Below are 16,164 nucleotides of genomic sequence, written 5' to 3' on the forward strand. Positions count from 1 at the left end.
GTCCAGGCTTAGAATTTTCATCTGAACTTTAGAACTATTAGCAGTTTTCTAGATTTCTAATGCATTTCTTCCTCCCCCATCTTATTTCTTGCTATTTATTTTTGGCAGTTAGTATAAATGGGAGCCAGATGACCAGCTTCAAAGTTTACAAAGTAGATTTTTTTGAGTCTTTTAAAAACAGTGTAGCAATTAAACAGTTTTGGAGATATATTCAGAACTATATTTCCTTCATTTCCACAGTTTTGGGGGTTTTTTTTCTTAGACAGCACTGCCAGTCAGAATAATGTTGAGGATAAACAGTGGACCTACTGAGTTATATTTTCTTGTAAGTTCTGTCTCTTTTGGAAACTGGATGTCTGTAGTAAATAAATCTGTAAATTAGAGTTGCCAATAAGCCATTTGCTCTCTTATTTCTTTTCCAATTTATAACAACTTACCAAATTCTGAACTGAGTAGGGTTTTTTCACAATGCTTTTAATTCACTTCATAGGCAAATTAAACTATGTCATAGTTGCAGTTTACAGCACGCTCCACAATAATGATTTTCTTGGAGCATATATCTGAAATGTAAAGGTAAGAGAACCATAATACTGGAAACTGGATTCTGAATCATACCCCTTGCTGTTCTGCTGGAACAATAACAAGCTGAAACTTGAATTCCAGTTTTGTGGTTAGTATATTAAGGTGTTTTCAATTGCAGGGCCTGGGAACTCTCAGTACGAAGCACTGGTTTTGATAGAAAAGATGATTTTGCATCATCAGGCAAAAATATCGGAGTAAATCAACTCACTCTCACCAGTTCATGCATGTTTCAGGATTAAAGACAGCAGCTTTGCTTTCTTTGTCTTCCACTGGATCGCCTCCCAAACCCCTCTCCCAAATATCCAGGTTAAGATTTCATTTTGCTCTGGAAAATAAAAATTCTTATTTTTGAATGCAATCAAAGTGTAAATCCTTTAAGGTAAAAAATATCAAAATATGATATAAGTTTATTTTTAAGTGGTAAAGCCTTGACAGATATATGGAATATCCTCGGAATGCTTTATTCTCACACCCCCCATAATATCCAACAGTTTTTAAAAATTAGGTATGATTACTACTTAAATGAGCTTTTGAAAATCTGGGAAGCTTTAGTGCAAGGAAGTTCTTACTCTGATCTCAAGAAGAGGATCTGTAATGTTAGAAAACTTCTGTGTGTTTTTTTGCAGAAAATGTTTTCAAATGTCTGTGTTCAGCAGGTTTGTAAGACTTGAGTGGCATTCTTAGCACAAAAACACTGCATGTACTCACCACCTACTCACTGTTGTTATCTTCCAAACCCGCTTGGACGCAGTCCTGTGCCACGTGCTCTAGGTGACCCTGCGTGTGCAGGGGGGTTGGACTAGATGATCTCTAGAGGTCCCTTCCAACCTTGAGCATTCTGTGATTCTGTGATCTAAGTGCATGCGAGAAACTCGTGAACGTTTACATATAAGAATGATAAATTAGGTTCAAAAATATTGAAGGGAGGCTTTCTGATTTGTCAGGTGCATCTCTTTTTTGAGAGGTTTCAGTATCTCATTTCAAAGATTGATTTTTTTCCCAAAAAACATATGTATCTGAAATATTGTTTAAAATGACTATTTTACTAACAGCATTAAAAAAAAATTCTGGTTTAAATCAGAGTAATATTAATTTCCATACACTTTTATACAGATGTGAAATGTAGCTGAAGGCCTAAATGAAGTATAACATGGTCTCAATTCTAGTAGAGGGAATCCAAGACACTCCAACAAGGAACACTCACTTTCTGGATTCTACTCTCTGAAAACTTAAGGATCTTAAACTTAAGGAAACATAAGAAATTTAAAGGAGCAGGGTTGCATATTAAAAGACAGTTTTCCTTAAAAACGAAATCGTGCAGGGGAATGCTGTAGAAGTTACCATGAGCAGTTCATCCAGGATGAGTTGCCAGATAAAATGACCTCAGTTTAATTGGGAGGGCAGCTGTCTTTATTTTCCACGTGTTTCAGCCAAAACAAGTTCTTGCAGTTTCTAGCGTGTTATTTAGCTCCATAGCAGAGCATGTTTAGTACTTAATTCTTAAGAGTATTGTACTTAGGAGATAGAAGATTTTTTTTATATACTTAATTTAACATTGATTTTTAAAATGCTGTAATGCATTTGAAAATGAAACTGAGGGCTGGATGATGGTGGTTGTCTGTGTGAGGCAATACCTTGAAGGCACAGTGTGGAGCTGAATGAGCCAAGGAGGTTGTAACCGGAGGGGCAGCCCTTCCTCTTTGTGGGATTTTTGGTTGCAAATGGCTTTTCCAGAACGCTCTGGAAGTTCCCTGGGAGCTCTGCTCAGGAGTGGGGCTCAGGCTTGTGTGATGGGAGGCAGAAGACTAGGAAGAGGGCATGGGGGAGGGGAAAAAACCACACGAAAAGGATCTTGATTTTGGGCCAGTTTGGGTAAATTAATAATAAAGTAGGTAAGTTAGTAATACAGATGACTAGGAGAGAGCAGTAGAGAGAGTTCCATAAGGTTATTGTCAGGGTCCTCTGTCTGAAATTAAACTGAAGCTGACGGTTTTTGTTTTTCTTTACAGTGCTCAGGGTGGTTCTATATTTAGGCAACCAAGGTGTATTTTTGCAGCTGCTTAAAGACTTTGGCTTTCATCTTGTATCATAGTCTCTAAAGGACATTACTGGCATGTCTTGTAGTTTCTGTTTTTCTGTTGGCTTTTTAAGTGTTCTCAGAAGAAGGCAGTATGAATTATTGCTTAGCTTCCTCAAGCCTCAAGGACACTGGGAATCACTTATACAAAATAGTGAATGTAAGGACCAGTAGGAAAAAAAAAAAAGGTTTCGAAGAGTAACAGGTAGATATTTATTCAGAGTGAAGACATGAAATCTGCGAAGAATGAAACACGCATTTAATGTTATTGAAAACAGGCATAAAATGATATTGAAATTGAACTCAATGCCTTTTCTTTCTTTTTTTTTGTTCCCTCTTCTTCCTACAATAAGTAACTTAGCTATTCTGACTCATTCTCCATTTTCTTCTTCTAAAATGCAGCTCTCTTCTGCTTCACCCTTAATGCATTCTGATGAATTGAGACTTCTTGTTTATTTTTGTCTCCCCAATGCTACAGCAATGTGCTTTCACTGTTGCCTATGTGTGGTGCATATGCTGCTCTGCCATTTGCTGAAGCCCCAGTAGGGGAGTGCAAAATTTACTATGTGTATATGTGTAGAGCTCATAACATACAATAGCGTATACGTGGCTTGGTCTATAGCTGAAAAGTTTATATTCATAGTAGTAATGGAAAACAATTGCTTAATGTTTCAAATCTCTTCTGGGGTATATTTTTTTCTATTAAAATATTATGTTCTCCTTTCCTATTTTTCAGATAGGAAATGCCTATGTTTATTGCTTGCAATGATCAAGTTAGGAAACAATGAAGGAAATTGATTCATATTATAACAATGGAATGAGAATATTTTAAAGGAAATCAGAAAAGTGGAAATATAAAACATCTGTTGACTATAAAGGAGTTTCTTGCCTACTCCATGTATCTTATCAAAATATATAAGTAAAAGTCAGAAAAGCTAAACCTTAAAGTATTAAAAAACAACGAACAAAAAAATGCAAAATGCCACTGATTTGAAGCTAAAGGAAGGCCTGGAGACAGTTGGGATAAAATTTGATTATTCTTCTCTTTATTTTGATTTTTAGCGTTGTCTCTTGTGGTATAGTTTTGGGAAGTAGGGGGAAATCTGAGTTTGTCAGTTTTGTTTGTAATTTTGAGAGCTTTATTTTTGTGAGCTAAGTTGAATCACATTTGAAGCTTTTTTCAGGCATCTCTGAGGTATTTTCCTCCTCTAGGTTTACATAGGTATCAGTGTTCTACAGCACTCTGACAGACCCTCACCAATATGACTAGTGATGATAACACTTAGAGTTGAAGAAGGTTCGGGACATCCTCACTTACTCAGGCAAGGCTTGGCCAGCACAGTTCGTACAATAACTAGACCAAAGCTGAATGTGCAACCCCAACTTTGTTTCTCAGTTGCTGTGTTTTGGATCGCTTTCTGTTAGTGTTTTAATTAGGATCAGGAGTGCTTTTTTGAAGTGAATCTGCTGATAAGCCCCTCCTTTCTGCACTGTGCTCCATATCGCAGAGCACTTTAAAGCATATGGACTTGTTTCTTTTGGGATGTAACAAAACCAGCTGTACTCCAGGGGGTTACCTGATGTACTGCAGCTGCTAGTGTAGTTCACAGGATAAGACTGCTCAAGTAAATGATCCTTCTTTCTCTCCAAGACCCTAGAGAGTGTCTATCCTGGCCTCACAACTGTTTGCTCCACTGAATCACTTCTATTGGCCTACCCTAATTGCTACCGGACACGCAGTGCTGTGAGCCAGATCAGGTTTTATTCTATATTCACTCTCTGCTATAAATAAGCTCATTAAAATATTTGGTACTTGCTGGGTGGAATTGTTCCTGATTAAAATAAGTAGCATTTTGATACATGTTTCGTTTTTGGTTTTTTTTGTGTTTCATACTCTGAAAATAAATACTAGAAGAAACACCAAGCAAATGTGTTTTGATACCAGAATCTATATGGTTATGTAGTTACGTAAACTGGCTTACACAGAGCTTCACACTGGCATGCCTGGGCTGCTTGTCTGTTAGGAAAAGCTGCAATGTGGAGCGTTGTAGACATGCTATTTCCAAACTTCATGAAGACTGTGTCCTGGTATTTAAACATACCTGCTGGTGCTTAAAAAAAAAAAAAAAGCCCTCAAATGTTTCGAGACAATAAACATAGACTAGTAGGAGAAGCTTGTTAGTACAGTAAAAGACAGAATGAATGTAAGAGTGGATGGGCAGTTCAAAGCAAAGATTCACATGCAATAATGAATAGCCAACAGAGGCCAAAAGCATGTGCTTGGCAAGATGAGAATAGGACGAGCAGTCATGATAACTCCTCATCTCACTTCTCCAAATATTTTTCCAACCTATAGCTATTTTCAGCTCAGCTGTTCTTACACTATGTGATTTGTCTAGTCACCGCCTGTCTTTGAATCTCTTCAAAGAAATATGTTTACTAATTTATCCTTCCATTGAACCTATATGTAAAATTGCTGCAGCATCCACTCAGGCAAGCAGTTTCAAGGGCTTACTACACATTGGTTGAAAAATCATCTCTGCTTGGTTTCTTCCTTTCCTATATTAGTTTCTTTTGATGCCTCTTTGTTCTTTTTCTGGAGAAGGCAGTGAGCAGTTGACCCCTACCCACACTGTCCGTGCAAGTTAAAATTTTGTAGACCTTTGCCATTTCTTTTCTGAACTACTGTGTGTGGCTAATCTAAAAGCCTTTCCTTATCTCTGGTACACCTATTGTCTTTCTCTTATCCTTTTCTTTTTATGACATATGTACAAAATTTCCCCTATGCTTACTCAAGGAGCTGTGTGCACACTTTTGATGAACTCGAGGAAAAACGTTTACACAGCTTCTTGATCTACACACATTGATCCTTGCACTAAAGACCACCCTCTGGACCCCTTCGTGTTGAGATGAATTCAGTTTTTTTTGCAACAGCTGTTGCAACAAGAATGCAACAGCCCTGCATTCTTACCTGAGCTTCGTGAGCACTTGCCCTTCTCAGTCTCCTCTCAGCCTTCTGCTCTAGGGCATTAGTGGTTGCTCACACAGCATATTCAGCCCCTGTTTTCATGGAATCATGTCATCTACCTCCTGAATCTTGCTCCTGAGTAATGGTGATCGTTCAGGGTCCCTCATTTGCTGTTTTATCATCCTGGCAATTGGTTTTGTGAGTTTTTTTGCACTTGGTCAGTCTTCATTGGCCCTTGGCCATCTTTGTCATTACCTGACTGCTTACCCCTGTTCCTTGATCTTCAGCAAATGTATTAAATGGCATAGATTTACACACGTGCCCTTTGCAAAACTGCCAGCAGGCAGCTGCCTGCTGTACAGGAACTGGGTGACTGCTTGCTTTTTGGCCATGCGCTTACCTGTGTTCTGTGACTGCTCAGTTTCCTTAGTTCAGCCATTTAAAAATTCCTGTAGAATATGGACCAGGATCCCCTTTTCTACGTGCTTGATGATCCTTTCAAGGAACTGCAAGAGGTTTGCAAATTAGGACTTTCTTTTACAGAACCCATATTGTATTTATCTAAGTAGCTATTTATTCTGTATTTTATCCTAACTTCTCTGGTATAAACAGAAAACTATCAAGTCTTTAGTCCACTCACCACACTGAAATCTTTCTTTAAAGAATAGTAGTGCATTGCCATGAATGAGTTCATGTTAATTGAATGAAAAATGAAGTATTTTTTTCTAGTATTAAAAATCTCATATTCCATGTGAATGTAATAATTACTGGAAACTTTTGAGCTTTATTATTACAGTTTGAGTTAACCTTTATTAAACATATGTTTAATTGCTACAAAGTCAGTATCTTTCACATTGCCTTAAAATTAAAACTGAGCTTTGTTTCATCTATGTTGGCTTCTAAAGAATAGAAAAGCTGTGAGAAGGAGCATATATATGTCCATATATACACACTTGGAATCCTTATACTCTGTTTGGATAGTGTTCTTTTTAAAGCTGAGCAAGATTTTTTTTAAAACAGCCTCTTAATTTAGATTTGCATTTTATGCCCTATTCACCGCTACTTAATATCTGAAATAGATGAAAAGTGTAAATGTTTCCTAAGAGTAATACCATATATTCATATTAATAATATATTAATAAAAAAGGTATGGAATCATAGCTATGTTATGTGTATATACTGTGGATAGGTTTTGATATGAGTATTTATAGCTATGTTATGTGTATATACTGTGGATAGGTTTTGATATGAGTATTTAAATAAGGTGATAAATACACACGTGTTCTTCCTTTAGGAAGCTAAAAGCCTACCTGAGGTTGATAAATGTTAACAAGCTTTATTTTTTGAATTTGTAAAACTAAATATATAATACTATATGTATATGTATGTTTCTAAATATATAGTAAATATTTAACAATATCATATATGGATGTTTTTCTAACACTCATTTATTTTTCCTGTGCAAATGGTGGTGTTTCCATAATGCTGAAAAGGCTTATCAGGAAATTCAGTGCTGAAAAATACAGAACTTAATAAAGGGGACAAAGTGCCCTTAAATATTCTCTCACCCTGTATGCATTTGATTCTATTTCTAGACATAAGGCATAATAAAAATCTGTAGCTCAAATATTATACTGCATTCTTTTTAGGTTGCTTAAAGCAATTTGTCTTTTTACTTTGAAACAGAATAAAGTAGTTAATTGGTATTCTTTGTGCAAAAGGCTAATAATTTTTAAAAATGGTATGCTACTATTTGTGTTTTTTTCTGCTTGATGAACAGTTGTAACAAAAATTGTTAAAATTTAATGCTTCTAAAACAATATCCATTAATCTATACACATAATGGTAGTGTTAATGGTTTAGAGTTATATTAATGCACGTCCTTTACCCGAGATCCTAAAACCTTTGATAACCTTCCTTTGTGAATAGTTGTTGTGATAGATGACATACAAACTGAGAAGCAAAAGTGTAGTATAGTACCTATTTGCAGGACTCTGCAAACAGATTCTGAAGATTTTTTGAAATTCTAAATTTACCTTTTTTTCTTTCTTTTTTTTTCCTTTATTGGGGGGAGGCTGAAGTGTCTACATTTCTATAAAATGTGGAGGAATGTTTATAATTATTTTTGCCATTTTATCTGTTTCCTACTGCTGTCAATATTAGGATACCTAGCTGGAAAGACTATTGTTTTTATCCACATGGTATTCAACTGTATAATTTTCATTTTGCAAGTAGGCTCACTTTAGAACAAAATAGACCCTTCATATCTATTTTCTTCCAATTGCACTGTGAATGGAGGTTTTTACTTTATATGTAATTTCTTCACAGCAAAAATTACTCAAATATTGTACTAAAATATGGTCTATGCTTCTCTTTTATATAATGAAGATGCCAAATGAAAAGTCAGTCCAGCTTTAGTATTAATTTCTTAAACATTTTTTTTCCTCAGATGAAGGTGGTCTTTGCATATATTTACACAATTAGTTGAGATAAACTTTTTTGCATGCTTTTTCTTAGCACAAATTTGTTGCAATCTGGCTTCATTACAATTTAAAATATTTGTTGGAATGCAAAGGTAGTTGTTAGTGTAATAAAAATGTTTAGGTATCCTAAACTATTTGCTGTATGGATTATGGTGTAATATTGGGATATCGTTTAAATTACTAGTTACCCCCGTGAGCTTCTTCATGCTATTTATATTCCCCATAACTTTGTTATGTCTTCAAAGCATCTAGAGCGCAAGCAAAAAAATCTGTGCTAGCTTTAATCTAGCTAGTAGGGATAGCAATTTAGGTAAGATGAGCTTTCATATTGTTCATTATAAGCTACCAATCCAGAAATGAGTCCATCATGCACAGGCTGCTGTCTATTGCTGACATGAGTGCTTTGTTTTTACTGCTATTATTTTATTTCTAACTACATCAATCATGGTTTACTTATGTACACTAAAATCCTACCTCTGCTTGATAGATACGTCTTAAATATCCTAAACTAGCCAACTGCTCTAAAATGGATATTAATATCCCACAAGAAAGGAAGGGTTTCCATATATACTCATTAACTATGATTGCTTCATTAGAAGTAATTGTGAAAATAATTGTCTTCAGGTTCGTGATCTTCTTCAGTTTCACGATCATTTGTTTCCTGATCATCATCTGCTTCATCATATTCTTCTGGTGTTAAAAGTCGGCGGAACACTGGTGTCCTTAGCTGTGTCGACTTGTTACCGTTCTGTTCACCATAATAAATGGTTCTTATGTGAGGGAAGCAGAAGAATGCATATGTGCTTATTGGAACTGTAAGCTTATTTTGGTCCACCCGTATATAAGTCAATTGTTTGATTTTCATTGGATCAATAGATGGACACATCAAAGTAACATTTATGGCTGCAAGAGAGAGAAAAACACTAATTAAAAAATAGAAAATAAAGTCACATTTAAGAGCAATTGCAGAATTACGATGTAACTTTAACATTTACAACAGAAAATACTTTTTTGGTTCACAATATTAATATTATCCTTGCCTTTGTTTTAGGAGTAATTTCATAAATATTAGTGGTTTTTTTTTTTTTTTTTTTAGTCTAAATTTGTAGGGTAAAAGAAATGACTACTACTCTTATTTGTAGGGGTTTTTATATGAATGGAATATTTTCATAAATCCTTTTCTGTGTGTTGTTTTTTTTTTTTTTAATCAATTGTCTCATCAGAAGGAATTTTTTAAAAGGTTTTAATTTGTGTGGAAAGAAATGGTGCCGGCTCTTAAAAAATCATCTTGAAAACTATGAGGAAGATGCAAAATCTCTTCAAGTTTTCCTATTGTCTGGTCTTGACTAGCTAACAATATGTTTATGCTGCATCTTGAAGAAGATAACCATCTTCTTCATGTTTCTCTTGCTTAGAATCAAAAGCTGAACTTACTCCTGAGAAGTACACGGGGTGTGGATTTTGGGTCAGTGCCACAGTAAATGGTTAGCTCAGAGCATGAATAGTCAAGTTCACCTCTCTGCAGGAGGGACGTGAGATTACACCTTGAAGCACGTGCATGTGTGGACCTCTGCAGGATTCTATACTCGGTTTATATATACGTGGCCTAACTGAGAAGCTGTCTGGTGGAAAGTGCTGGAAACTGAAAACAGAGATGTGTTTTCAGTACTTTATGATTTAGGTTAAAAGTTCTTAAATCAGGATAGTAGGAAAAATAGGCCATAGCCTCCTCTGTATCCCCCCACTCCCAAAAAAAACAAGCCTCCAAACCCGTGGTGTTTTACTTTGACGGAATTACAACCAAGAACATACTTTCAATATCATTGTCTTCAATATACAAATGCTGCAAACTTCCTGGAATGTAGAATACTTGCTTCAGTTTGTTGTGCCCAAGGTTAAGTTCCAAAAGGTTGGGTAAGTTAAAGGCATTGGGTGGGATGTTCTGCAGGTTATTGTGTGACATTCTTAGAGCAATGAGTTTTGGAAGTCTACTAAAGTAGTTTTCTGGAATATAAGAAATAGAATTATTTTCAAGAGAGAGATACATAAGTGAAGGTGGTAGATCAGGAGGCATGGTCTGTAATCTGTTGTTGCATAAGTTTATTTGCATTAAATTTTTGAGACTTGAAAAGTGTTTTCCATTGAGTGCTGAGTCATCAAGAAGGTTATTGCAGAGATCAAGCATGGTTATGTTGGGCAGTCCTTGCAGCGCATCTCCAGATAACTGAGAAATCTTATTGTAACCGAGGAGGAGTCGCTCTAGAGAGCTGGGGAGTGGGAATGGAAATTCTTTTAATTCATTATGCTGTAAATGAAGCTGTACTAAGTTTGAAAGCTTGGCAAAAACACCATGGTCAATCATGTGAAATTTAATTTTGTTGTAGTTCAAGTTAATTTCTCTTAAGATGGTGACATTAGTAAATGGTCCTGTGAGCACAGCTTCAATATCATTGTTCTGCAGATAGAGCTGTTGGACGTGAGCAGGGATATTTGGTATTGTTGTAAGTTTACGATGATCACAGTACATTGATAATGGAAAAGCTGGTGGGCAAAAGCATTCTCTGGCACACTCAACTGGAAAAGGAAAATGGGGAACTTCAGCTTGTGTACTTGGATGAAAATTAAAATAATACGGATGTTCATGATCCAGCTCTTCATCATATTCATCCCCAAAATCATAGTCTTCATGTTGACAAATGACTGTAGCAGTCCAGAGCAGGTGAGTGATTGATAGCTGACTCAGAATTCCCATATTCAAATTCATATGTTTCACGCTATTGATGAGAAGAAAAAAATTTATCAGCTATTAATAAACTAAATCATATTTAAGCTTTGATTTTTTAAAAAAAAAGCAGGATAAATGAAATAAGTGGAACAGTGTAGTGTTTTGGCAACACTGGCAATTACATAATAGGGCAAGGAAAGTTTTGATTTCTATCTTTCAAGAAACCAGCTATAAACAATGACCTTGAAATAAGCATGAGTTTTTATGCTTGACTTCAGTGAAAAAACAGCTTTGTGCCCGTTCTGTGCCTATTGCTGCAGGGTACCATGGCAGCTGGGAGAAGCAGCATGAAAAAATCCCTTTCTGCTTTCCTTTCCTCCTTTAATGAACGTCAGAGAAGTTACAAAAGGACTTCACATATGAAGTGCTGCAGTCTGGGATTTGTATTAGACACATAGGTGTTGCATGCTTTCTAGTGTAATGGGAGGCATTAGCTAAGCCTGAGAAGTCCATTTCTAATGGACGCAGATCAAATTTCTAGGGAACATTTCTTCCACAGGCTGTTGGAAACATATTGTCATTGCAGTCTGGATTTCTGTGCCTATACCTCGTGGTAATTGTTACTCTTTACATTGAGATTGACCGTTTAAAAACTGTATTTCATCAGAATTAATGTATAAGTTAATTGAAATGGCTTTTAGTTAGCTTTTGATAATGAGATTCTAAAGGAGAATCTCACTCCAGATAATTTGAGATACACTCAAAGATGGTAGAAGACAAGTACGAAACAAGTATTTCTTTGTCTTTTTGTGCAAGTCATGTGATAGGAAGAAAAGGCAGATGTCCAATGCTCAAATGTACATTTGAACTGAGGGTATATTTTCCTTAGAAAATACCTTATTTATTCTCACTTGTGAACTGGCACAGAGCAAAATTATGAATGGTCAGTATAATAGAATCAGAGAAGTGTTCTTTGGAGGGGACTTTTGAAGACTGTAATCCATCTACCGACTTGAAGTGTGAGCGGTAGCTCAGGTCAGCCTGAGCTTTGTCTGGGTGAACCTTGAAAAATTCCAAGGGTGGATCTCACTGGATAATCCGAGTGAGTGCTGTAGTAATATAGTAAAATAGTTTTATGAAAATCAGAATTATTGATAACTAATTATGCCTATCAAATTTGAGATGCTTAGCGACAGTCATTTTAAAGCATTTTATGTAGTCAGAAGAATGAAGTGAAACTGCTTAGCTTAGATGAGTCAAAATGTAACACTGCTGTTCAAAGCACATAACAAAGAAGAAAAGTTTTACAAACAATGATTTCCTATGCTTTGTACTGCTTAAAGATTTCCAATGCATTGATGTTTTCTATGAATGGAATAAGAGTGAAAGAATCCTAAGGAAAAAAAATTAGTAACAAAGTCCTAAAATTACTAAGTCATCACAGTGTGTCTACAAAAGTGGTGTTGTATTGGTGTTGTCTAGCTAAAATTTCTGACTTGGTGTCATTCACATTTGAATGTCCCTTTAATGACTATTTAAAAACAGGTGAGGATGGAATTAGTTGTCTGGAACAACAGTGTAGCTCTTCAGCGAAGCCAGGCTCCTCATATCCCAACAGGATTCTCAGACATCAGAGCTAGCGTAAGTAAATAACAGAAACATGTCTATGCAATGTGCAGCTTTCCACTAAATCACTGTATAAACACAGTATGTTGATAAACCTTGCTGGGTTGAGAAGTAATTCTGTGCTTCAGGAGGAAGTAATTCTGTGCTTCCCAGAGTTCTGGCAGTATGTATCAGGAGAATACCTAAATAGCTTATTTTTAACTCCTTAGGCCTGCTGGCATCTATATATATGAATACTATCTGTGTTATGACTTAATTTCTATTTTCTTGAACGGATCCTGAAACAATCTGTCCCCATGCCTGTTTTATGTTCTTGATTTTCTTTGATTCCTGTTACTCATTCCCTCTTTGTTCCTGGCTCCTGCCCAGCTTCACCTTCTTAAGCTTCACCTTCTAGTTTGATTTGTTTCTTTCTGTTTTTTTCTGACCAACGTAGGTGTCAAGCCAGTTCTCTGTCCATACTGATTTTGGTCCTAGTAAGTGCCACAATAATACTCCATAGGAGGAACAACTCAGGGAAGTTAAAATCTTGCTCAGCTTGAGGGGGAGGTACTTACATAGGCCTTTGTGCAATATGTCCACTTGTCATACAGACAAAACTGTTTCATAAAACAATTCTGAGACCTTATTGCCTTTAAAACAAAGGATCTCACCTTTGAAACTTGATAATGGGGGAAGCAAATCAAACCCACATAATATAATAGACCTTATGCTTACAAAATTGAAAAAAAATCTTATAATTGGTAAGAGAAATTGAGTTTTGCCATTTATAACAAACTAAAAGCTTAGTAATTGTATTTGCAAATGTTTTATTAGCTGAAAGTATTACTGATAACTGCACAAGATACCAGAATTGGTTCTTTTTATTCCAGCATACCAAGAACGCTTACTCTATGGAGGTCTGTAAAGCTCAAGTTGTAGAGGGCAAATTACTTTGATGATGAAATCAACTGAGCAATAACCTAACACAGCTGGAGGAACAAAACATCTCTCTAAGGCATATTTTGTGGTGAGGAATCTTGTGGGAAGAATAATAGCCTTTAACCCTCCACTAATTTGCCAGTAAAGAAGTTTTGTGCCACATCATCAGCTATTATAAATGGCATGTCTTGAGTCTGTTAAAATATTTCTGCTTTTGTCGCAATCACCTTTTCATGAGACTTGTTCAGTGCTATCGGTTCAAGTTAAAAGATTGAGAGAATAAGATTTGGAATATCTCAGAGGTCATGAATTCATAGTGTAGTTTCTGCTACACTCATTCAGTTATCCAAAGGCTTCATCCTTTAAAACATGAAGTTAAGAAATAGTAAAAACAAACAAACAAAAACTTACCAAAATTGTGGGAAATCATGTGCTAAGAGAATTTCCTGATAATGAACACCTTCAATTTTGCATTAATCCCCATCTCCACATTCTTTCCTTTTTGCAAAATAGTTCTTCTATGCAGTGTTTTTGGTATGCTATCATAATATGTAGAATCCTTCTAAAGTTGTAATTAACTATTCACAGTAAGTTTTAGATGCAATTCTAACATTTGGAATATAAAGAAAAGCACTAGAAACCATGAGAACAGAAAGAATATTGTGGAAGTACTGTGGAGATACTGGTAATAAGTATCTAGGTATTTGGTAGCTGTGTTTTCGGTAGCGAATACGGAATTGCAAAGGAGAAGTTGAAAGAGTAAAGTTATAGTTGTGTAGTCATTTACTAGCTATATTTTAAGTAGTTGAAGAGTAACTACATTGTACTATCAAACCAAAATATGCCAGAAAGAAAAGTAATCCTTTTTTAAATTCTTAAGATATATTCATAGTTATCAATCAAAAATATACTGTGGTATTGAGTTTGTTATGCTATTTAATATATCATTTACTACTGCTGAAATAAAACAAATATAGAAATATATTTAAGAACAAAATAATATGGTAGATTTCTTTGGAAGCTGCACTATATTAACAATTCTAAATAAAACTTATGCAAAAAGTATAGTAATACGCTGTAAAGTTAAATTCAGATTGGACTGAATTTACATTGTAATTTCATACCTGATATTTTTCTATTTTTTTCAACTAATGATTGGTTCCAAGTCCTCTTAAGCCATCAGGAGGCCTGAGATCTTGTGATTCATTTAAATATCCAGCGAGAGTGGCAAAGCAAAAGCATCTGTCCTTTCACAGAAATGTCGTGAAACTCTTGTTTGAAAGCATATATAGCTGCAGAAGATTATGCAGATCTGTCCATGGGATATGTCAAGACTGAATTCTTTTTTGTCCCACAAACTGTCTTGGATACAAACAAGTCTATGCTTTGTAATCTTGGTCAAGCTGTGTGGTTTGATCATCTTTTATTTTTGGATTGTGATGTGGTAAGAATTTCCTTACAACAAGAGTAATGAGAGGATTAAATTTAACATCAGAAACAAAAGACTTCTTGTTTCAAAGGCTATGACACATCTATTATGTTTTCAACTTGTTTTGATTTTTCAATGGTTTAAAAAGTAGTGTAGATAAATTTAAGGTGAACATCTCTCTTTCCTAGGTTTTTTTGTTTGTCTGTTTTTTAATACTGTGGAGTTTACAAGCTTTTCTTACTGTTTTATTTATGCATTTGTGCTGCATGCATAGCAAAATGTATGTCAAGCTCAAAATCAGGTTTGATGTGAAGCTGAATTCTTTGATTTAACTATACTTGTGTGGATCATTTCTGCGAGTTACCATGTTTGAAATGGTACCTTTTGCCTTAACTGTGTTCAGCTTAGGAGACTTGCTAGGCTTTTCAACTTTGGCTCTGAAGTGACACTTTTAAGAGCAGAGATTGTTCTAGTATTCATTGTTTTTTTTTTTTTTTTTTTTTAACATTCCCTTAACTGTTGAGTGCATGTGAACTTAAAAACTGCTTATCTGAAGTTTCAGAATTCTAGGCAAAATATTCCCAGAAGAATAAGTAGAGAAGACTTAAGTGAGACTGAAGTGGCCTAATGCATCAACGGGATTCGCCCAGATACAAGGTGCCATAAATTATGCTAGTATGTTGTCTTCTTCAGGGTTTTACTCAAAACTGTAAACCTCTCAGCTGTGAACTTTGAAGGAGTTCTGTGTTTTAGATAAGAACTGTTGAGGTGAGCTTATTGTTCCGATTGGCTGCAGAAAAAAAAAATGCATGATCATATGCATAAGGAGGAGGCTTGATTATTGTAATTTTGTTCTCAATAAAGCCTGTGGCTCTCTAAAGTAAGAAACAGCTTCGAGCACATGTCATAAAGACTGGGCTGCACTTCCAAATCATATTGTAGGCATGGAAAGAAAATGCAAATAGAAATTGGCATGTGTAGGGTATTTTAAGACTTACAGGCAGTTCAGAAACACTGTTGGCAGACTACTAGCAGCCTGGATGGCTTTTGCATGTGGCCTGCGAGGGCACTTCTTATGTGTGTGTGTTATCCCTAGAGGCAGCCGATTATCAAGCCTGCAAGGGCAGCAGAGTTTTTCTCCTGTGTCAGAGGTGGTTTGGAAATCTAGATCCTGTGAGGTAGAGTTCTCAGTAAGTCAAGCTTGTCCTTGCAGAGCTGCCAGCTCAACCAGAGCCCATAAAACTCAGTAATAATAGCTTTTACTGACTTCATGTTATTCTGCTTTTCAGTGGAAAATCATTACAGAAGCATGTTCTTGTGTGAATTCATATTTTAAAGGTTGTGGGAAAGGGG

General features: G+C 35.7%; 2 protein-coding genes across 2 annotated transcripts in view; one reads left to right on the forward strand and one right to left on the reverse strand.

Annotated features, from left to right (window-relative positions):
- The window catches only part of CENPP (centromere protein P), a 114,901-nt gene that overhangs the window by 24,288 nt on the left and 74,449 nt on the right, over positions 1–16,164 (forward strand). The gene's annotated exons all lie outside the window — the stretch shown is intronic.
- OMD (osteomodulin) lies at positions 8,703–10,862 on the reverse strand. Its single transcript, XM_010212282.2, has 2 exons — positions 9,923–10,862; positions 8,703–9,013 (listed from the first exon to the last, which is right to left on the reverse strand). The coding sequence occupies exons 1-2, from the start codon at positions 10,860–10,862 to the stop codon at positions 8,703–8,705; spliced, it is 1,251 nt and encodes a 416-aa protein (XP_010210584.2).

The sequence above is a fragment of the Tinamus guttatus genome, unplaced genomic scaffold (genome assembly GCF_059628265.1).
Source record: "Tinamus guttatus ecotype Peru unplaced genomic scaffold, ASM5962826v1 Tinamus_guttatus_pri_ptg000169l, whole genome shotgun sequence".
NCBI classification, from domain to species: Eukaryota; Metazoa; Chordata; class Aves; order Tinamiformes; family Tinamidae; genus Tinamus; species Tinamus guttatus.